The sequence below is a fragment of the Vigna unguiculata genome, chromosome 8 (genome assembly GCF_004118075.2).
Source record: "Vigna unguiculata cultivar IT97K-499-35 chromosome 8, ASM411807v1, whole genome shotgun sequence".
Classification (NCBI taxonomy): Eukaryota; Viridiplantae; Streptophyta; class Magnoliopsida; order Fabales; family Fabaceae; genus Vigna; species Vigna unguiculata.
The window spans coordinates 28871174-28896827 of record NC_040286.1 but is presented as its reverse complement, the minus strand read 5'-3'; the positions used below and the strand labels follow the sequence as shown (position 1 = coordinate 28896827).

Here is a 25654-nt window from a genome sequence, read left to right as displayed (position 1 = left end):
AAGAAAATGAGGATTTGCACATGAAATCAAGCATGAGAAACACAATTGATGGCATGTATCATCTGTGTTTTTCTAGAACTATCCGTCTTGGTTTGTGAGTTCTTTAGGTCAGGCAAAGCAACGTAAATAGTGGAGAAGCGAACGAAGTAAAAGTAGAATGTTTCGGTGTTATTATAGTATTATTACTACTGTTACAACCTGCGGTTATATAAATGAGCTACCCCATAAGTAAATTTTTCAAAGATTTATGCTTGTTGGGTTTTTTTGCACTACAGAGCATAAAGCCACTACCCCACTCACCCACCACACATCCCTGAATCCGAAAACCACTGAACCTAGCAGCAATGGTTAAAGACACAGAGCCTTTAGCCTATGCTGCAAATGGGCACCCGAAAGATTTTGACGCTAGTGCTCCTCCGCCATTCAAGATTGCTGAAATAAGAGCAGCCATACCAGAACATTGCTGGGTCAAGAACCCTTGGAGATCTCTCAGTTATGTTCTCAGGGATGTGGTGGTTATTGCTGCATTGGCGGCGGCGGCAATTCACTTCGACAACTGGTTCATCTGGCTCCTCTATTGGCCTGTTCAGGGCACAATGTTCTGGGCCATTTTTGTGCTTGGACATGATTGGTAATGTCTTCTTTTTGTTATCTGTCTCGCACATTGTTTTGGATGTTTGTGTTTTCTATATGGTAAAGTTTTTTCTTTCTGCATTCAACAGTGGCCATGGAAGCTTTTCAAACAGCTCTTTCTTCAACAACCTGGTGGGACACATCTTGCATTCCTCAATTCTTGTTCCATATCATGGCTGGTTGGTTCATTGCATCTCTTTTCCTCTTCATTTGTCCTTCGATTGGAAGTTCTTTAAGATTTGATAGCATGTTTTGAAAACCCATTTGAGTAAAACTTACATCTGGGATGTGAAAGTTTTAACTTTCAACTTTCAACTTCTTAATGAACCTGAAAAATCACATCTGAGCTGTGTAACCAACACTTTGACAACCAAATTGATTTTGTTCTGATGGATTTTGCAGGAGGGTTAGTCACAGAACTCACCATCAAAACCATGGACACATTGAGAAGGACGAGTCATGGGTGCCAGTATGTGATTAATTAATTGCCTCTATAGTGATTCAATTGTTACATATATTTTGTAGGCCCAATAAAAAGGGCACCTTTATTGTGGCTGTTCTTGAACATGGCTTTCTTTATGTGTCATTGTCTCAGTTAACAGAGAAGATTTACAAGAATCTAGACTACATGACAAGACTTGCTAGATTCACTGTGCCATTTCCATTGTTTGCCTATCCAATTTATTTGGTGAGTGCTTTTTTTACCAGGAACTGAGACAACAATGCGTTGTTATTATTCTAAATACACAGTTCAAAGTAATGAGTTTTGTTTGTGATGTGAACTCATTTCAGTTTGGAAGAAGCCCCGGAAAGGAAGGGTCTCATTTCAATCCCTACAGCAATCTGTTCCCACCCAATGAGAGAAAAGGAATAGCAATTTCAACACTGTGTTGGCTTATCATGTTTTCTCTGCTTATCTATCTATCCTTCATCATTAGTCCACTTCAAGTGATCAAGGTTTATGGCATTCCATATTGGGTAAATCACCACTCCTTCACTGTTAATGCCTCTTATTTTTTTCAACTCTGCAATTGAAAATTTGAAATAGTTACCACTTCTTCTCCATTAACTATATAATTGTTTGAGCATATCAGATATTTGTTATGTGGCTGGACTTTGTTACATACTTGCATCACCATGGTCACCCCAGGAAACTACCATGGTACCGTGGCCAGGTAACAAATTCAGTTCACCCTGTTGCTGCATCCTTTCACTTCTTATATTATTGAAACTTGTTTTATATGTTTAGTTTAGCCGTAGCAGAAATTAGGTGAGGTAAATGGTAAAGGTGATTTAAGAGAAATAACCCACTTGTTGGTTTGTGAGGCAGCAATAACACAGTTTGTGGTGTTCTGAATTGGACAGGAATGGAGTTATTTAAGAGGAGGTCTTACAACTGTGGATCGTGACTATGGCTGGATCAACAACATTCACCATGACATTGGCACCCACGTTATCCATCATCTCTTCCCTCAAATCCCTCACTACAACCTTGTTGAAGCGGTACACTTTTTTTATTCCCCCCAAAAACCATAAACACTATTCAATTGCTACTTTTGTTTTATCTCCTGTTACTCACTCTTTTCCATGTAACCTTTCCCTTGTTTTTAAATCATTTCCTTGCACCCACTTGCATTTTTATAATCAGAAAGTGAGTATCATTATTTTAACTCCCATTCACGTTCAGGGCAGACCTAGTAAATGAGAAAAGTTTGACAGCATAAGTAAAAAGTGGCAAGTGGTTTAAGCATTTAAACTGTGTCAGAATTCAAGTTTTTACTGCTAAATGTATGAGTTTTTTGTGCTGTCTTCTGCTGATTATTAAAATACACCGATGAACAATATAGAAAAACTTAACAGAAAATTCAAATTCGAATATTTGTTGTTAAATGAAAGGATAAATTGTGTTTAGATAGATTATTTGAAGTGAAAAGAAAATGAAGGGATTGACAGTGTGTTTGAATGGGTTGCAGACAAAGGCAGCAAAAGGAGTTCTTGGAGAGTATTACCGTGAGCCAGAAAGATCTGCACCAATTCCATTTCATCTAATAAAGTATTTGATGCAGAGCATGAGAGAAGACCACTTCGTGAGTGACACTGGAGACGTTGTTTATTATCAGACTGATCCTCACTTGCACCAAGACTGACTTCAAATTTTGGTCCATCTATTGTTTTCTAGCTACTCAACTTACTTCTTTCTTCAATGTTACATTTTGGAGTTTAACGTTTTCTGAACAACTTGCATAGAGAGACAGGAATATAGAGTGGGGCACAATGGAATAATACTATTTCAAATTAGTGTGGTAATAAATATTGAACTGTCAGTTTTCATTTGTCACCTTTCCCACCATTTTCACAGAACCCTTCACATGGGAGCATTATATATTCTCAATGCATCATTGTAAACTTTCTATAAACCAAAATAAATAAACTTCCCTAGTCCCGTTACTTTTTTATCTATTCATCTTTCATTTTATTTTATTTTAGTAGATTTTAGTAGATAAACTTCTAAAAGAATTAAGTAATTCATAGTTTTATACTTCGTTTTTTCTTTTTTAAATTTGAAGTGAGCCATGAATTAAATAAAATATTGTTTTTCATTCTTTAAGTATCCGTTGTTAATGGTTTTTAGAAAAAAAATTAAGATTTTTCGAACAACTATAATGCTACATCCAGGATAGTTATTTCAAACAATTCAACGACCCGTTATTCTATTGACTCTTAAGAAAAGTTTCTCTGATGGATTCAGTTACTTTGAAAGTAAAACAGCATCTTAGTTTTGGAACATTATAAACCTTTTGATTAAATTAATGCTTTAAAGTGTGTCATGTATCTTTTTGTAATAAAAATAATAATAAATGGATGGAATAGTTACTGAGACTTGTTAATCTTTGTTTAGCTGGTACATTAAATCATTTTTTAGGGTTGAGATATTCCGAAAATGTCATAATGGATTTTAATTTGAATCAACTTGGCTCATTAAGAGTTTTAGTGACATTAAGGTGAAAAAAATGTATTTTTTAAATGTGGGTCAAATTGGTTGGTTTACGTGACGTGTGCAAATTAGATCGAAGGTGAGTTAATTCACAATTCATCAACAACCATTATTTATTAGTTTTTATCATTTTTTCATGAGTTCTTTTATAAAATTATTTATTACTTTTAATTATTGTAGTTGATAGTTTAATCTTTTTAAATATCAGAATGATGTTCAAAATGTTTGAATTGTCCGAATGTTTAATTTATCTTTTTGTCAAGTTATGTAAATTGATATTTTAACTTTCAACTACTATCTTTATAATAATGTTTGATAAAATAGGTGAACACTTTGATTATATACTTATACAATAATAACTCAAATCAATCTATTTAATTGTACTATAATAAATATATAAAATAAATTTGAAGACTATACATTCGTAAGTAAATCAACTCACTAACCCAACAATATATGGTGAGTCGAGTCGAGTTACAAAATGTTGAACTGACTCATTTTTAGGTGAACTTATAATGAGTCAACTGTGTGAGTCGGATTGACTCACTTTACACCCCTATTGAAAAATTACAATGTAAATTTAATAATAATTATTGTCAAATAATTATTTCTTTCTAAAAATAATATTTTACTAGTAAATTGATAAAAAAGAACAAGGATTTCTTTAAATTGAGTTAAATCAAATATACATAGTTGGATTTATTAGTCATTATTATCAAAATGTGATAATCTTGTTTTTATTTATTTTAACTTACACAGTAATTTATTATGATTTATTGTGGAATTCTATAAGAAAATAATGAAAGGCATAAAATTGTGAAACTTGAATAACTTAAATATGTAACTTCTACATATACAATATAAAAGTAGTACATAAATTGTTGAGTAACCTTAACTTCTATATAAATGTTATGTTTAACATAAGAAGGAATAGAGTGGTTGTAAACGCGCTATGTTATTAGCTTTAAGGGTAAAATGTGCTAAAAGTAAAATTAAACATTAGTGGGACAAAAATTAAAAAGGATTGGTTTGATGATTATGTTCTGAACTTCGTATCATATGAATTTATAAGAGATAATAAATTAAGGGAGTTATTTGGTGTTATAAAAGTTTATTAACTAACAATTTTATTATTGTGTTATTTTTGATTTACTACTTTTATAACATAGTAAAAGTATGAAAAACATAAAAGTATCTTAAGTATTTAATTTCAAATAGACGCATGTGTTTTTGTGTCAAAAATTACTATAACATCTTGTAATATTATTTTTAAATGATAATTTCGTGCTTCGTAGACAATAAGATACTGTCTTCAGTGGGAATGGTAATAAGACGGGGCGAGTGGAGGTTTGATTATCTTATCATCGTCTCCATCCATTGAGTAAAAGTTCATTTACATTTTCATGTTCATTTCCAATGGGTATGGATTTTTATTCCATTATCATTCACACTAGAAAACGAGTATGGGTCCATATTTGTCTCTTTATTGTTTCAAATATTAGTTAAATATATCTTTTTACAAAAGATAAAAATCACAACAAATAAATCATGATATTATCAATTACTCATTATTAAAATGATACATTTTTTTTCTGATGACAAAAAATAAATTATAACCTTGGAAATATCAAATAAGAGTATTAAATAACAATTAGATAATGATAAAATAATTAAAAAAAAAATAAAAATATCAAATGTGTGCTTTAGAAAATAAGTTACAAAACTAATAACAAAAAAAATGAATAAACATTTTATATTACCTAATAAATTAAATATGTTTTAACAATTTAAATTAGAGACCACTGGTGGGAATGAAATGAGTATGGAGACGGTGAAGAGGAAGGGAAAGGAGATGGAGTGGATATGGATATGGATATGGATATGTACATACACATTCCTATTCTCATATCTATTTAAAAATTTGGATATTACCGATACTCATATTCATACTAGTTAATGCAAGAATTTTCATCAAAATTGAGATAGGCTCAAACAATACCCTTAGTATGATTTCATTTGTTATCTATAGTCTTTAACATTTTATAGTACATTCCTAACTTATTATGAGTATACTGTGTTTTGCTGAGAATATCCTTCATCTCACCACTAGTAGGATCTCACAAGAAAAATCAACATTATAAGATCTCTTAAAGAGTTTGTCAAAGTTGGTTTACATCAACGACTTCTCATAAAGGACAATTTGCTACCTTTACATAGTCCATTAGTCTCACAAGATGTTGACTTTTTTCTCAAAAAGGTTTAAATATATCTTACCAAGACGTAATAAGTTACATTAATTATCATAATACTTCTTCAAATAGATGTTTGCATTAAATATTTTAAGAAAAGCATTTAGTGCATTCCTTAACATATACCAATACAAACATAACAATAAAAAAAATTATAAGTTTCAAAACAAGTAAAAAATGATTTACAATGACTATCTTCTCAAACTCTCCATAAGTAGATGTAATCCTTAAAGGAATAACTTTTCTTACAAACAGTCAAGTTAAAAATTTTGTAAGTCTAACATCTCGTAGTATTCTCTACTAACCTAAAAAAGGAACCTCATCTTTTATTTGTTTAAGGATGTTACATATCTTTTAGTTAGCAAATACGTGATATGTTGATCACATTCCTTATGATCTAGTGTTTTACGGATGATTGTTGTTCCAAAAGATACTCCAAGTCTTAGACATAAGTGGCTATTATTCTAAAAAAATACTTGACAATTGTTTAGCCAAAAATGATTGAGATCCAAACAATACTTGATTGATACTATTGAAGTGATAATCCGTGTAGTGAAACGTGCTCAAGTTGATCAAGAATTGGACGTAATCTTACTTTTAACTCTTTTAATTGCATTTTATTGAAACCCTAGCCTTAAAGGAGGAGATGTTTTTAAGTGGGATTTGTGAAAACAAATTGAGAGCAAATATAGCAAACCAAAAACATCATTTGATCATTCAAAAAGGCAATGTGTACCAATCCAATGTTTAGCACTAAATGCAATAAATGTGTTCCTACTTTAAGTTATCAAAATCATACAGTTATAGAAAAAGATTGAAACATACTATGTACCGTCTTCCAATATAAAAGTTTGACAAAATAGTGTTTCAAGTCTTCCAATATAAAAGTTTGACAAAATAGTGTTTCAAGATATAAGGGAAAAATCTTTAGACTAGTACAAAACATTTTTCCTATACTTATTTGTATTGATGTAGGTCACTAGATGTCCCTTGGCAACATCAATGTTGCTCCCTATCAACCCTTGCATAATCCTCTACTCATATGAATAACACAATCCTAACAGAAGGATAACAACACCATAACATGCACAAGTAAAAGGGTAAACTAGAATTAATTAAGATTATACTAACATTTCTAAATTATGGCCATAATAGAATATCATACATATAATTATAAACACACACTAATATTGCAATCATAAATGCACTGATGACTCTTTCATACTCATCATACATACATCGGACATGGTTGCTGGAGGACTTAGTATGTTGATTATAATCTTAAATCATGCACCTTTTATACTCACCATCACCTCATGGCCACATCTCATACCAAAAAATATAACAGTGTAAATAACTCATCTAAAGATTTGACCCTCCATGCCTAATTTACTGATAAGAATCTCCTTCAACTCTTACTCTAAATATTTTCCTCTATACGAGTTCAAATACATAGTAGAGTCAGGATAGTCTCAATACAAATTCTTACATCAATACACTCCACACACTACCTTCTAATTCCACAACATGTTCATATATCAAATCACAATAGTTTCTTTCATCATAATAGCATTTTTTCATTCCACTAAAATCCTAATAACTTCAAAAACATGATAGTTTCTCAAAGATCATTCATATATCAAAAACATATTATATATATATATATATATATATATATATATATATATATATATATATATATATATATATATATATATCACATTTGACAGATTCGCTTAGTGATTTCACTTATTCTCTTAGTGAGTTCACTTATTCTCTTAGTGAGTTACCTCTAGAAGGGAACTTGCTCAACAAATAGATGGCTCGCCCAACGAGTCAATCACGAGAACAAAATGCATAATAATTTGTTTGCTAGAGCAAACTCGTCCGACCCAACTCTCTGTCAACCTCAAGTTTAGCCTTTGCTAAGCGATAGTTTTTTTGTCCACCGAGTCACTGGCGAACCTTGCTTAGGATTGAGGGGAGTCATGGCTCCCCCAAGTTTTTAATTTTATTATATATATATATATATATATATATTTAAAATTTATATTATTATATTATTTTTATTGTTTAAAATGTAAAATAAAAATTAATTTGGTGGACCTTGGTTGATAACTGTATTAAAGGGATTTAGGTTCTATATCTGATTAGAAAGATTTTTCACAATAAGTCATCAAGAAAGTGTGAAATAAAAGAAAGATAGATTGAAAAAAAAAATTGGAGAACAGAGAGAACGAAGAATGCATACTCACAATATCTCATGAATTAGTATCCTAGTATAATTCATGTATGTTAGATTTATGATTTTTCCGTTACGATATTTCTCCCAAATTAGTATGAAACTTAACTATGATTTTAGGATTTTTTTTTTATGAAATTGGCATAAACCCTAATTATATTTTTCTCAAATTAGTATAATCCAACATTATAAAAGGTTGACATTTTGTATTTTAAGTTGCATACAATGAATTAGTTGAATAGTCTTAAATTGAAACATAAATAAGAATACCCATTTATGTGAATTCAATGAATTAGGAAGATTAAAAATTGAAAAGTATAAATTGCATGGTTTAAGTAAAAGAAGTAATTTTTTTAATTAAAAAAATAATATAAAAAAATCTAATTTGACACTCCTAAATATTTTGTCCAAACTCTGCATTGAGTAAACCTCCCATAACTTTATGCCAAATATATTTTATAACAAAGTTGTTATTTTAAGAATGATTAATTTATTTTCTAATTGCTTTAAATATTATTTTAAAACATAAATTATATTGATAAGAAATTCTTAAGCATGCATACGTGTTTTAGAAAATAAATAATAAAATTATTTTTCATAAATGAAAGTGAATTAATAAACAAATTAAAATTAAAGTTTTTAAAAAGTTATATATAAAATTATTTACAAATAAATTTGTACACATGATAAATTTTTCTTTTAAAACTTATATATATATATATATATATATATATATATATACTATTTCCAAAATAAAAATACTTTAAAAATTAAAAGAACTATAATATTTTTCTTAATTAAGTTATACATAAGATAATCTGGATATATATATATATATATATATATATATTTATGTTTTATTTTCTTTATAATCAACCCAATATGTAAAATAAATTATTTTACGAATATATACTTATAGATAATCTAATGTCGGCAAAATCGACCCTATGGCGTAAATCGCCACACTCTCAAGAATCATGCAAGCCATGTGACCCCAAACCACATCACATGACTTTAATTTTTCTCTTTCCTCCCGAAATCTTTCATACAAAAGTAATACACATCAATTCCTAAACACTTTCGATATATTAACATGGAAAATCTAATGTTGTTTTGCATAAACAATGATTTGACATTAATAGAATACAAACTAATACAAATGTTTATAACAAGGTATATATTATAAATATTAATATCAATTTAAAATATATAAGTTTAAGATAAATTATTGCTACTAGCCGATAAAAAACATATATAACTTATTGCTATTAACTAAATTGATTAATTTTTAATTATGATAAATTATTTAATTAGGTTTTACAGACAAAATCTCAGAGTAAATAATTAAAAATTGGATACTTATATATAACATAAATAATTAAAAATATATACAGAAAAACGTTCGGATTTATCTGGTCATTGTTTAAATAATGACTTAGTAAATGACAATTTATTTATTTTAGGAATAGTTACATTGTCGGGTTGGTTGCAGAGTTACAGAAATTTAATAGTATATATTGATCTTCCAGCCAAGCAAAGCAATTGAATTCCCCCCCTAGAGTGTAGGAAACGATAACTAGAGAGTTTATATATATATATATATATATATATATATATATATATATATATATATATATATATATATATATATATATATATATATTTCTTTTCTTTTTTTTCACTGCACTTTTTCTTTTAGGACAATAATCCTAGAAAGTAAGTTGTATATAAGATAAATTCTAAGTGTATATTTAAAATACTTACTAGAACTATCTATTCATTTGTGTACATTGAATCTCCCATTTCCAAAAATATATAATGTACGTGTGTGTGTGTATATATATATATATATATATATATATATATATATATATATATATATATATATATATATATATATATATATATATATACATTTTTTTTCTTAAATATTGTAACATTCCATTTAATAGTTTTCCATACTATCAAACAAAACATTATATTACGGTCAAGCATAGCAGATAGTAAGAGCAAACAAAAACACGCGTGGAATAAACATCTCTAGTACAGTCCTCCACACGTAAACATCTAAGAACTCATATACATCAGATAAAAGCGGCTAGAGGGAATTCTAGACTACACCCAAAACCTCGAAATAAAACAGTAAAGGTCTAACTACAGTAGCACTCCTTGCCAATCTTCAACTTCTGTTCATGAGGAAGCATCTCCATCAGGTTTCAGTTCTGCTCCCACCAAACATAGGTGATCATTGCAAAGGGATATTATGCAAAAGCAAACACACAACAAGAAGGGTAAGCTAACTGAAGAAGCAACATTAACACACTTCACAATAAAAGATGTCATTTATAGCAGGTAATTCAATCATAAATTCTAGACTCTATATCCGGATTGTGTAAGTGACGTTGGAGCTCTTGGTGGCTTGCACCTGTAACGGCTCCCAGACTCTGCAGAATCTGGACACATGGAGTATTCACCCGACCGTTCCCAGGGTAAGTCCCCTCCACGTCTAAGACTTGATCGAGTCCGACGACGAGGACCTCCTACTACTCCTCACGACATAATCCATTCTACTCTACCTGAGCTTGAACGATTACTGGAGTTTCAGGATACCAACCATTATAGATTCCTTACGTCCTTACATACACTACAATTACTACTTGAATTTCCCTTGAAATTCCATCCAAATTCCATTTCTCCTTACGTGCATTCATCCAATTAAATCATTCTATACATCAAAGGTAACATTTCAATCATACAGAGTCTAATTTACACAAAGATGCTTTAAAACACATACTTGTACCAAAGAAAACAGTTTTGGAAACATTACTACTGTAGTGCCTCTCGCTCAAGCTAGAAAGTCTAGCCTAGGCGAGAGGTTATCTCGCTCAGGCGAGCCAGTCTCGCCTAGGCGAGACACCAACAGTGGCAAAAAATAGAAAATTGGGCGAACCCTCGCTCAGGCTAGGCTGGTTCGCTCAGGCGAGATCGTGATCTCGCTCAGGCGAGTCCAACTCGCCTAGGCGAGGCTTCGTGCAGGAACAGAGGTGCGTTTTCCTGGTATTTTCGCTCAGGCGAGCGGTACTCGCCTAGGCGAAAATATCAGGTCACGAACCTGTTCCTTCATGCAGCAAGCCAGTTTCCCTTTAGCACCAAACAAATACTCATCAATTCACACAATTTCAAACACCAAATCCATAAATCAAACATGCAATTCAAGCTTTTTCACGGATTTTCTAGAAACCTTAAAGAGAGGGTTAGCTTCCCTTACCTTTCCACAACAAAGTCCAAGCAAGATCAGCTCTCAATAGAAGAATGGTACCACTTCAACACTTAAGGAGCTGAAAGGGAATTCTAGACATGAGTTGATTCCCAAAATTCGACCCAACCACTTAAAGACCCTAAAATCAGAAAGAAGAAAGGTGAACTGAGGAAATTGAAATTCGACTTACGCGTAAGGATGGATCGAACGGCTTGGGGAGGGGGTTCTGTGGTGATCTCAGGTGATGTTGCTGTTGCTGAAAGAATGAAAACAAGGTTTAGGAACTGAATTTGGAAATCTGGACTTCCTTGGTGGTTAGAGAGAAGAAGGAGAATTGTGCATAAGAGGGTGTAGGTGAGTGGAGCGTAGTGTCCTTGTGTGTTGGCAGGGAGTGTTATTAGAAAAGGGGGAAAAATAAAATAAATAAAGAAAAAGGGTTCTCACATCCTCCCCAACAACGAGAATTTTCGTCCCGAAAATTAAGACTTACCAGAAAACAGGTGTGGGTACGATTCCCTCACTTCCTTTTCAAGTTCCCATGTAGAATCCCCTGTTCTGCTATCCCAGATGACCCGAACTAGGCTGACTGATTTCCCCTTGCGTTGTCTAGTCTGTCTATCACAAATACTAACCGGTTGAACCTCCACTGAGAAATCTCCTCTAATTTGTGGATCTTCAGACTCTAGCACATGAGAAGGATCAGATACATATTTTCTGAGCTGAGAGACATGGAATACAGAGTGAAGATTAGACAGCTGAGGAGGCAGAGCAATCTCATAAGCCACTGGTCCAATCTTCCTCAGGATCTGATATGGACCGATGAACTTAGGGGATAACTTCCTTGAGCGAATAGCCTTCCCTATGCCAGTGGTTGGGTTAATCCTCAAGAAAACGTGATCTCCCACCGTAAACTCCAAAGGTCTTCTCCTCTGATCAGCATAGGATTTCTGTCTGCTCTGAGATGCCCTCATCCTTACTTGTACTTGCTTGACCTTTTCTGTAGTTTGCCTCAATAATTCTGGCCCTACAACCACTGATTCTCCGTCTTGGTACCAGCATAAAGGGGTCCTGCACCTCCTGCCATAAAGAGCTTCATATGGCGCCATGTCAATGCTCGCATGGAAACTGTTATTATATGTGAATTCCACCAGGGGTAGAATTTCATCCCACGTGCCAAGGTGATCCAGCACCCATGTCCGCAAGAGGTCCTCAAGAGACTGTATTGTCCTCTCGGACTGGCCATCCGTCTGGGGGTGGTAAGCTGAGCTCATAGTCAGTCTGCTACCCATGGCATTCTGCAACGTCTGCCAGAAACGGGAGGTGAAACGGGGATCTCTATCAGAGACTATGCTCAACGGCACTCCATGCAGCCTCACAATCTCATTGATATACATCTGTGCCAACTTCGTCATGGACATTCTTAGATTCACTGCGAGGAAATGGGCACTCTTGGTCAGGCGGTCTACTATAACCCATATAGCATCATGGTTCCTCACCGTCCGTGGTAAATGGGTAACAAAATCCATAGCAATGTTATCCCACTTCCACTCTGGAATCTCCAACTGTTGCAGCATCCCTCCAGGCCTCTGATGTTCTGTCTTAGCCTTTTGATAGGTCAAACAGGATGATACATACCGAGCAATGTCCGACTTCATGCCCGTCCACCAAAACGATTCCCTCAGATCGTGATACATTTTAGTCATGGCTGGGTGCATGCTAAAACGACTCTTGTGCCCTTCTTCAAGAATCATGCCTTTCACCTCCAAATCCTCAGGTATACAGACCCTGCCCCTGAATCTCAATACTCCATCACCTCCCATCTCAAAGTCCTTGGCCTTCTCTGTACCAAGACATTCCGCTGTCTCCCGTAATTTGGGGTCAGATAACTGTCTCTCCTTTATCAGGACGAGGAAATCACTAGATACAGTTAGGCGGTTGCATCTAATGACGCCCTCTCCCAAAGTCACCTGTAACTGCATGTCTCTGAACTGTTCCACCAATTCCAACTCTCTGGCCATCATATAAGAGGCGTGGACTGTTTTTCGGCTTAGAGCATTTGCCACCACATTCGCTTTCCTCGGGTGGTACAACAGTTCAAAATCAAAGTCCTTTAAGAACTCCATCCATCGCCTCTGCCTCATGTTCAACTCTTTCTGGTCGAACAGATACTTCAGGCTCTTGTGATCACTGAAAACATGGAACTGAGCACCATACAAATAATGTCTCCAGATTTTCAGTGCAAACACCACAGCCGCTAACTTGAGGTCATGTGTGGGGTAGTTCTTCTCATGGCTCTTAAGCTGCCTAAAGGCATAAGCAACCACTCTCCTTTCTTGCATCAGGACACACCCTAACCCCTGATGGGAGGCATCACAGTAAACTTCAAAGGGCCTACTGGTATCAGGAATCACCAAAACGGGAGCACTGGTCAACTTCTGCTTCAGCTCTTGGAAACTATTCTCACATCGATCAGTCCAAGCAAAAGGCTGATCCTTACGAGTTAGCTGTGTTAAGGGTGCCACAATCTTAGAAAACCCTTCAATGAACCTCCGGTAGTATCCTGCCAGTCCCACAAAGCTTCTAATCTCTGTCGCTGATCTAGGACGCTCCCATTTTAAAACAGCCTCGACTTTGGATGGGTCCACTGATATGCCCTGGGCCGAGATCACATGTCCCAAGAATTGGACCGTGGTCATCCAAAACTCGCACTTTGACAGCTTTGCATAAAGCTGCTTCTCTCTCAAGATGCTCAAAACTGTTCTCAGATGCTCCGCATATTCTTCGTGAGTTCGAGAGTATATCAAGATGTCGTCGATGAAAACCACTACGAACTTGTCTAGGAAAGGCCTGAAGATGCGGTTCATATAGTCCATGAACAAGGCAGGGGCGTTGGTCACACCGAAGGGCATCACTACATACTCGTAGTGCCCATATCTAGACCTGAAAGCAGTCTTCTGCACATCACCAGACTTAACTCTAATCTAATGGTATCCTGATCTCAAGTCGATTTTTGAAAACACTGCAGCGCCGTGCAACTGATCCATTAAGTCATCTATCCTTGGTAGAGGATATTTGTTCTTGATGGTTAACTTGTTGAGTTGCCGGTAATCCACACAAGGCTTGGAGCTGCCATCCTTTTTCTTAACTAGCAACACCGGCGCTCCCCAAGGTGACACACTGGGCCTGATGAATTGTTTCTCTAGTAGTTCCTCAATCTGCTTTTTCAACTCTGCCAGTTCAGCAGGCGCCATTCTGTAAGGTGCTATTGATACTGGCCCTGCCCTAGGTACCAGATCAATAGAGAACTCGATTTCCCTGGATGGGGGCAATCCGGGTACCTCATCAGGAAACACATCAGGAAATTCCCTTACCACTGCCGTCTCAAGGTGTCCGTCCTCCTTCTCAACAGACAGTTGAGTTAAAATGAAAAAACACTGAGATCCTTCTTGGATGGCTTGATCCACTTGCTGTGAGGACATTAACACAACATCATCCTCTGAGCTGGGAAACATCACCCTCTTCTCCTTGCAATCGATAAGAACGTGATTAGCAGATAGCCAATCCATTCCCAAGATCACATCTAAGCCCTCCAAAGGTAAACAGATCAGATTTACCCGGTATTGGCGTCCTTCAACCTCAACCCGGCACCTAGCACATATGGTCGAGGTTCTGATCAACCTAGAAGCAGGCGTGGATACCACCAGATCATACTGGAGCTCCTTCGCCGGAAGACTCAACTCCAATACTATAGACTCTGACACAAAAGAGTGTGTCGCTCCCGAATCGTATAGTACACAAAGGCTCCTACCATCAATCATGCAAGACCCAAAGATGAGATTACCTGCTCGGTTCGCCTCTGCGCCCGTCATGGCATAAACTCGGCCAGCTGCCTGAGGTCTAGCACTTCCTCGTGTCTGTTGTGGCTGTGACTGCGCCGAAAGTCTTGGCACTGTGCTCCTGCCAGTAGGGCAATCCCTGATAATGTGACCTTCCTGGCCACATTTATAACACGCTCGCCTACTACCAAGCTGAGGACAAGCACTCCTCATGTGGGGCCCTCCACACTGAAAACACCGAGGTCTGGAAGGAAGGTGCTGAGGGGGCTGATGCTGAGGAGACTGATGTGGCTGTGGTGAGAATCTCCTGGGCCCCTGAGGCGGAGGTCTAGAGTAGGGTTTCCTCCTATCATCCTGTCGGCTCGTGGATCCAGATGATCCTCCCACCTTCTGTTGAGACCGCTGCTGAGCCTCGACTTCCACCTTCAACTTCTCCATTACTCTTGCTTTTTCTACCAAAGCGGGGAACTCCTTTATAGAAAGTGGAGCCACCATGAGTTTGAGATCACCTCTCAACCCATTCTCAAATTTCCTACACTGCCAGTCTTCTGCCATCCTCAAAGTGTGGAATCTGCCCAAGTGCTTGAACCTTTCTGCATACTCGGATACGGACATCTCCCCTTGCATCAACTGTAAAAACTCCACTTCTTTGGCATACCTCACACTGTCTGGAAAGTACTCAGCATAGAACTTCTTCTTGAACAGCTCCCAAGTGATGGTCTCCCTACTGTCTTCTAACATCACCTTCATGCTAGACCACCAATGAACGGCCTCTCCGGCTAGCAAGTACTCAGAATATGTCAGTCTACTCTCTAGTGGGCATTTTTTGGCTTCAAATATCCTCTCCATATCTCGCATCCACTGATCTGCCTCATCTGGAGTGGTCTTGCCATCAAAGCGGGATGGATGATGCTTGAGAAAGTCCTCCAAACTCCACTCTTGCACTCTTGGTGGTGGAGCTTGGGAAGATCCAGCTGCAGATCGATTCTCTCCTAGCTGCTGTAGGGCTTCCAAGTGCCTCTGTTGGGTGGTCTCTGCTGCGAGCCTAGCAGACTCCATCTGCTGCAAGGCCAAGTTGTGTTGGTTCACCATGTTAGCATTTTGCTGCTGCATGGCTGCCAACATCGCCTCAATAGTCCCCACCAAGTGAGAGCTATCCGGGTTAGGAATAGGAGGAGGAGGAGGTCTAGGTGCCATAACTCTGACCACATAAAGAGAAACATCAGTTTACCCAGCAAACTCCACAACTGTGCTAATATACTATAAGAAACACACAACGGAAACTAGGCAAGCTCACACCTACAGACCTTAAAGGAACTACTGCTCTGATACCAAAAATGTAACATCCCATTTAATAGTTTTCCATACTATCAAACAAAACATTATATTACGGTCAAGCATAGCAGATAGTAAGAGCAAACAAAAACACGCGTGGAATAAACATCTCTAGTACAGTCCTCCACACGTAAACATCTAAGAACTCATATACATCAGATAAAAGCGGCTAGAGGGAATCCTAGACTACACCCAAAACCTCGAAATAAAACAGTAAAGGTCTAACTACAGTAGCACTCCTTGCCAATCTTCAATTTCTGTTCATGAGGAAGCATCTCCATCAGGTTTCAGTTCTGCTCCCACCAAACATAGGTGATCATTGCAAAGGGATATTATGCAAAAGCAAACACACAACAAGAAGGGTAAGCTAACTGAAGAAGCAACATTAACACACTTCACAATAAAAGATGTCATTTATAGCAGGTAATTCAATCATAAATTCTAGACTCTATATCCGGATTGTGTAAGTGACGTTGGAGCTCTTGGTGGCTTGCACCTGTAACGGCTCCCAGACTCTGCAGAATCTGGACACATGGAGTATTCACCCGACCGTTCCCAGGGTAAGTCCCCTCCACGTCTAAGACTTGATCGAGTCCGACGACGAGGACCTCCTGCTACTCCTCACGACATAATCCATTCTACTCTACCTGAGCTTGAACGATTACTGGAGTTTCAGGATACCAACCATTATAGATTCCTTACGTCCTTACACACACTACAATTACTACTTGAATTTCCCTTGAAATTCCATCCAAATTCCATTTCTTCTTACGTGCATTCATCCAATTAAATCATTCTATACATCAAAGGTAACATTTCAATCATACAGAGTCTAATTTACACAAAGATGCTTTAAAACACATACTTGTACCAAAGAAAACAGTTTTAGAAACATTACTACTGCAGTGCCTCTCGCTCAAGCTAGTAAGTCTAGCCTAGGCGAGAGGTTATCTCGCTCAGGCGAGCCAGTCTCACCTAGGCGAGACACCAACAGTGGCAAAAAATAGAAAATTGGGCGAACCCTCGCTCAGGCTAGGCTGGTTCGCTCAGGCGAGATCGTGATCTCGCTCAGGCGAGTCCAACTCGCCTAGGCGAGGCTTCGTGCAGGAACAGAGGTGCGTTTTCCTGGTATTTTTGCTCAGGCGAGCGGTACTCGCCTAGGCGAAAATATCAGGTCACGAACCTGTTCCTTCATGCAGCAAGCCAGTTTCCCTTTAGCACCAAACAAATACTCATCAATTCACACAATTTCAAACACCAAATCCATAAATCAAACATGCAATTCAAGCTTTTTCACAGATTTTCTAGAAACCTTAAAGAGAGGGTTAGCTTCCCTTACCTTCCCACAACAAAGTCCAAGCAAGATCAGCTCTCAATAGAAGAATGGTACCACTTCAACACTTAAGGAGCTGAAAGGGAATTCTAGACATGAGTTGATTCCCAAAATTCGACCCAACCACTTAAAGACCCTAAAATCAGAAAGAAGAAAGGTGAACTGAGGAAATTGAAATTCGACTTACGCGTAAGGATGGATCGAACGGCTTGGGGAGGGGGTTCTGTGGTGATCTCAGGTGATGTTGCTGTTGCTGAAAGAATGAAAACAAGGTTTAGGAACTGAATTTGGAAATCTGGACTTCCTTGGTGGTTAGAGAGAAGAAGGAGAATTGTGCATAAGAGGGTGTAGGTGAGTGGAGCGTAGTGTCCTTGTGTGTTGGCAGGGAGTGTTATTAGAAAAGGGGGAAAAATAAAATAAATAAAGAAAAAGGGTTCTCACAAATATTCTTAAGATAAAATTCATCTTTTTACATAAAATTAAAAAAAAACATAAACATATAATATTTATTATAAAAATATATTTACTTATTGATTTTGATCCATTAGTAAATTTATCATTATATTCATATCTTAAATAAATTACCTATTGAGTTAATCCATAGGTAAGCTCTAGTGAAATATGTTTTGTAAGTAAAATCTATATATAATTGTTATTTATAGATCTTCTATCGTAAGTAATTCGTAAATAATCATAATTATTTATGAATTTCAATTATTACCAACGGATTTTGACTACAAATAATTGTCTTCTTTCTTGTAATGATATTTTTATCTCCTCATTCTATGGTTGTTGAAATAGTCCTCTTGAAACATTATTTACTTCTACATAACATACAATTATTATAATTGATAAACGATATACATAAGTTATCGTTTTAAAAAAGAAAATTATACATGTTTTATTGAAACCATATACATATATTGAAAGAACAATTTCATACATCTCATTCATATACTCTCATGGATATATTCTTAACTCATTTACTAAACATTGATTAGAAATCAAGTGTTTATTTCTCAGTCATAAGCTACATATCATGTCATGAGCTATTAACATCATATATCACAAATGTTTGACTCTACTTCTCAAAGACATGTATGTTGAACTAGACTTGAGAATTTGCAATTGTCATATTATTTTCACTTATTTGTCACTGCAACAAAAGTTACATAATAAGAATTCAGTTCACTCATACGACAATATAAATTCTCATAATCTACCGAGAACAATTATTTTTCGCATTGTAGAGTAGGTCATAAGAACTTCCTTCAACTCTCATCGTCTAATATATATATTTTTTCTATTGATTCAAATATAACTATAGTCAAGATTATCTCATTCCAAATTCCAAATTCAATATACACCTTAAACATACGTAAGATTTTCACTTAAAATAAATATGTTTACAAGACATCGCATCTTATATCACAACCATAACATCTTAGATTTCCATTCATACATATACATTCAACTAGTTTAAATGTTAATAAAATGTAACTCATTATCCATTACAATATTATAATATTTAAACAAAATATATTAATCAAATATATAATATGGTGAAAGATTATCAAATTTTAGCATTTAGAACATTTAAAAACATATTTTTTTCTAAGTTTAGAAAACATTTTTTCGCTCAACCAACACTTTGCTTGCCTAATGAATGACATGTTATAATTTTCCTAGCCACCATTTTGCTCACCAGACTACAAGCGCTAGCTTGCATATAAATTTTGGTCACCTAGCTAAAATTTTACTCTTCCCGCTCCCAAAGTATTTGTCCATTGACTAAAGTGTTCATCCAACGATTGCACCATTGGGAGTTTTCATTAAAACAATTCGTTAAGCAAGAATTTACTCGCCTAATGACCAAAACTCTTGACTCTCTTAACAACCAAATCACTAGAAGTTTTTATTTAAAAAACTTGTAAAACTATCAAAACTTTAGGTTTTTCAATTGATTGAATTTTTTTTTCCAACGACTATGCATAATTAAAAAATTAAGCAGAATATATATCAAGTGGTTCAATTGTTTCAACTTAGAGATTTTTCTTAATTTACTATGTCTAACATGAAATATTTTTTTCAAAAAATAAAAACTTGAACCAACTTGACTCAATTGAAATATTCCAGCATAACGCATTTAAAATCTATTCACTCAAACCATATAAATTTTATTTCAAAAACTTCTAATTCTTTATTATCTCAAGCATAGCTTGCATGGCTAACCAAATTTTCTACAAGTAACATTAAATCATATTACACAATGATTATCTTCACCATATCACTAAACATTCATCTCAAGATTTAAACAATTAAAATATATTCAAACAATATACAATCCATGCATAAAATCAAAAGTAGTGACTACATTACCTTCTCATCCATGTTATCTACCCTAAGATACTATTGAAAAACATAACTATCATTTTAGTGATAGATCTTAACCAATAATTTGGATGGAAGGATAAAATAATATATTCAAATTAGGTGCAATTTTTATATTTAATCTCCGTACAAAGTTATTAGAGTTTATTCTCTATTGATCGCAAGGTAATGTGAGTCAATTTCTCTCGTTACACCACATTTATCTTTTACGTGAACAAATGATATGGAACAATTACACTTTCCTTAATTACCAACAACATTGATCCTTAACCTTACTCTTATGGACCAAACTTCAAAAATTAACAATTTGAATCCACCCCTTATAAGCTTCACATTGTAGCTTCTCTTACCTTTTTAACTTGTTTAAATCAAGTTTAAGCTCCCAATTTTGCTACTCTTACATGAAAGGCTAAACATGTACATAAAACACTTTAATCAACCATCTAAACATCCTCATGCTCTTGAACTAATAGATATTTATATTTTCTCGAAAAAAAAAAACACACATGTAAGTCTTATCCCTAGGCATGCAACCATTTTCATAAAACCAACTCAAGATAAAAAGACAAGGAAAACTTACTCAAAAATGACTTTTGATAGGAAAAAAATATTCTACTCTTTATTAAGATGTCTAAGGTGAACTCTAATAAAAAAATATTAACAAATATTTTAGAATTATAAAGAGAAGACAAAGGAAAAATATTTTAAAAACATTGTGATTTTTGTAAAATAAAGTTTAAGTAGTTAACTTTTTCTATTTATAAGATTCTTAACTTAAATAATAAAATAATAATACTTTATCTCCTTTAAATCACTTCTTCTCTGAAGCACATTAACTATATTAGTATTAGTATAAATTGATTAGTGTTAAGTGATTAAAAACCAAAGTACCTTCTTATACTTCCTATATTTAGGACAAATAACTTTATGTGACCGGAAAATAGGAAACATGTTTGAGGTACTCTAGAAAATATATAGAAATATTAATATAAGAATATTATAAAAGACCACCCTTATATTGAACTTAGCTTTCACATGTTTATTTTATTTTGTTTGAATTCACAATTTGATGACTCAATAAAATAAAATCAGAAAAAATTTTCTAATCTTAAAACATAATTTGGTCAAGTTAAATAACCATTATTTACTTCAAAGATTAATCAATATATAGTTGGATTGATTGCTTATTGATATTTAACTATCAGTGAAATAAATAAAAAAAACTAAAAATATATTAAATTGTATTTAATCTTTAATATTTTCATCTATAAATTAAAATTAGTGTTTTAGATATTAAAAACAATAAAAGTAAATTGGAAAACAAAGGCATATAACAAGATCAATAATAATCAATACCAAACAATCCATATATTTAAACGATCAAATGATCCAACAGTCATAGTTTTCAAGTTGAATAACTAATCAAAATCAAATTAGATCTCAATATTATTTAATCTAATTGATATTTAGTTATCAAATTAAAATTCAATTATTATTAATTTGAAATCTAATTTTAGAACTCAAAGTGATATCACAAATATCAAAACGAAAATTAGAAAAAAAAATCAAATCGACGAATGATTAACGCAAAATTCAATTCGCGTGATTTGATGTTGATCGTATGAATTAAACCTTAAGGATTTAGTTCTTCGATATGAAATGGCAACAAATACGAAAAAATTAAAACTCTAAAATTTGTTCTATTGATTTTTGTGTCCCTTGCTTTTAACTTTTAAAATTGTAGGACCTTAAAAATATAATGGTTTAAAAATAATGAGACTCGATTATTTTAATATTAAAATATTTTAGTATAAATAAAATCGTTATAAACGAGTTTCATTATTTTAAAACACACAATTTCTCTAGAAACTACTTTTCTAGAGTTCTTTTACTTCTCTCTAGAGGTTCTGTCTCTCTGGTCGTCTGATTGAAGAACCAAGACCGTATAATTGATCCTCTCGGCGAGCTCTTCAAATTGGACCGATCGGTTTCTCCGTTCACGTAAGTTGAGTTTCTGCTATCTTTGTAGTCTTTTTCTGTTTTCTGTTGCATGCGACATTTTAATCATCAGTATGAGTCTTTGTTGATCAGTAATTATAATGGTAGGTCTTGATCGTTCTTATGATGTTTCTATGTGTAGATAGAGCATCTTGTGGAGTTAGATGCGTTTTGGTGTTCTTTGAGCGATTTGGGTCTGCAGAGTCGCTTTGTCAAGTAAGGGAAGCTAATAATTGATTGTACTTAAAAGAATTCAGTGGATGTAATTATATGTAATTAGGCCTGCCTGTTTGATTGCTGTGAGATTGTGAATTGTTTGATGTTTGGTATAAGTGAAATTGTGATTGCATTGTGTGAATTGAGGTTGAATTAGAAAATGAACACTTGAATCATGGCTCTAATTGGTATCATCTCACTTTGCTTAAAAACCATTTTGAAAACTAGACAACACTGCCATGGAGGTGCCAATTTGGGTCATGAAATCAAGTGAAACATCTCCCAACAAAAACCAGAATATGTGTTGTTTTCTGGTGTGAGGCTGAGCCTCAGAATTCAAAGCTGAGCCTTGAAAAATGCGAAAGGATCAGTGCTGAGCGCCAGCCGAGCAGTGCCCCAACACTGGGACCCCTGTAGGTCTGAAACAAAATTTTAATGCTGAGGCTGAGCGTTGGAATCTGAGGCTGAGCGCTGGCTGCCAAATTTCATGTGTTTGCTGTTTTGATATGTTTCATTGCATTAATTGATTTGAAATGGATTATTTTGACTGTTTTGGTATACTTTGAGTGAGATTGGGTGAATATGGACCTGTTGTATGTGAATTATGGAGGAATTTCATGGAGAAATTCTAAGTGTGGATGAGGTAGGGTATGCAAAGACATAAGGACTCAGTTTTGGTTGGTATCCTGACGCTCCAATAACCATTAAGGCTCATATAGAGTATAATGAGTTATGTCATGAGGAGTAGCAGGAAATCTTAGCCACTGGACTCGATCAAGTCTTTGGCGCGAAGGAGACTTACCTAGTGTGATGATTGTGTGATAACCCCTTAAGGCCAAACTCTGCAGAGTATAAGAATCATACACGGTGCAAGCCACCAAGAGGTCCGATGTTAATTGCATATATTCGGATAATTGAGTTTAGAGTTGAATGGCATATGAGTATTGGAATGTTACTGTGTGAATTTGTGATAATTGATTATTATTATGCTCTTACTCTAATGTAACCTTCTTTAAATCATTATTAGCTTACCCTTGCTTTTTTGTGTTTCTGTCTCGTGTTGTATGTTTCCTTTTGCGATGATCACCTTAATGGTGGGAGCAGATGTGGTTGCAATGTCATATGCACTTCTGGAGGATGAGGAGCCATCGTTTTAGGTGGGAGCTTTAGTGGTGGTCAGTTTAGGTATATTTTGATCAGTTTAGTGTAAGTGTATAAGTGATATATTTTTATAGTCATATCTTTTGTAAGATTGTATTAATATATTGTGTACACTGAATTACCTGTTTTGGAACTATGATGAAACTCTTTATTTTTTTATTAGTCTTAAATTGCTAAAAATTGGGATGTTACAAAAATATGTTTTAAACCTAAACTTACAAACTCTACATAGTAATGGATTTAATTAAGTCTAAAACTCCAATTACAACTAAGCAAATCTCGCAAAATTAATAAGTAATATCTAAAAAAAATTTATTGCACAATAAAAAAAATTAAAAAATTAAAATAAAAATAGTATTATTATAATTTATTAATAATGATAGAAAATAAACTAAATACTAAAAATAAAAAAATAAAAAATATAATACAATATTTATATAATAAAAATATAAATGTGTCTAAAATATATATTATTATATATATTATTCAAATAATTTTAATGTTTATTAATTATGATTCTTTTTAACTTTCCAAAAAGATGTTAGACATTTAGTCACCTGGCTAAGATTAACAATTGAAAGTTTTTTTTTTATTAATGCATGTAAAAATGTGTTTATACAATATTTCTCTCTTGTTATATTTCAACTAGTGTAATATTTGCGTATATGAATTTATTTATTTTACCATAAAAATAAAAATAAAATTATTTTTATCACAATTAATAAAAAAAGAATCCTTTCTTTTTATTTTATTATAATACTTAATTAAATTTTAAAAAATAATTATAAAATTTAAAAGTAAAATAATAAAATAAAAGCAGTTGCCTTTAGTACAGTACATATATTTCTCCCATTCTTTTTAACTAAACCTTTAATTTATTATTTTCTCTGTTCTCATAATTATCACAACAATTACTGATGTCGATTTCATACTCATCACCTCCCCATTCATGCTGTCATGCTTATAATTCTGTGGAATAAATTCTCAATCCAGACATCAGAAAACTCTGTAAATAAAAAATAATAGTTCTTTTTTATATGTTAAAATTGACTATTACATGGGAGTAACTGGTAAAAGTTATTTTATATTAGTTTCTTCTAAATATTTATCCTTAACTCATGTAAAAATTAATATTAATTTATTAAAAAGTTTATCTAAGAGGTTGTTTTAAAATAATTTATAATTGTTATAAAATAAAGCTAATAATAAAATAGAGAAGGGAATAAAATAGAAGGAAGAATAAACAATAAAAGAATAGGAACAATTTTTTTGTGTATTATTATTGATAAGAAGACTAATATATATAGATACAATATGTAATCCATAAAGGAAACAAATCAACTAATTAATACAAATATTTACATAAAAAGTAATGAATCATATGAGCATCAATCATATGGGTAGATTTATCAAATCAATGGACAATCATTAATTCATAACACTTCCCCTTGAGTGTCCATTGATAAGATAATGTGTCTCGTTAAGTTAAAACCTTACTAGAAAAAACTCTTTGGGATAAAAAATCTAGTGAAGGAAAAAGAGTACAACATTATGTATATTGTTCATCACATATTCTATTTCTCCCCCTCATGTAAACTTACATCATTAAGGTGACGAAGTCCGAACTTGTGAATCATTTGCTCAAAAGTTCTTCTTGGCAAAGACTTTATAAATAGACCTACCAGATTTTCACATGAATGAATTTTTGGATATTTATATCATCCTTTCAATTGAACAATACACTATTATGTTCATATATGGTTGTTGATTTCATCTTTGTTGGGGATAGCCACAAGTTTCTTGCACATGTTGAATTATAGACCTTAACCAAAACATATTTACAACTTTTCTCGTAATTTTGTATGATTAGACGATGTTGCTATTATGGCTTGTTTCATATACATCATGAAACCACCACATGTGAACAAACATCTTGTTTGTGATGAACCATTGTGATATTGTGAGAATATGTAAAATAACATGCATATACATAACCCATTAGGTCT

General features: G+C 33.8%; 1 protein-coding gene across 1 annotated transcript; it reads left to right on the top strand.

The window, feature by feature from the left end:
* The first annotated feature begins 228 nt into the window (after positions 1–228).
* On the top strand, positions 229–2971 carry LOC114193336 (omega-3 fatty acid desaturase, endoplasmic reticulum). The gene is made up of 8 exons (XM_028083086.1): positions 229–631; positions 723–812; positions 1036–1102; positions 1229–1321; positions 1426–1611; positions 1728–1808; positions 1999–2136; positions 2607–2971. Exons 1-8 carry the CDS (start codon positions 345–347, stop codon positions 2778–2780), a joined length of 1116 nt encoding a protein of 371 aa, XP_027938887.1. The 5' UTR covers positions 229–344; the 3' UTR covers positions 2781–2971.
* The last annotated feature ends 22683 nt before the right edge of the window (positions 2972–25654 follow it).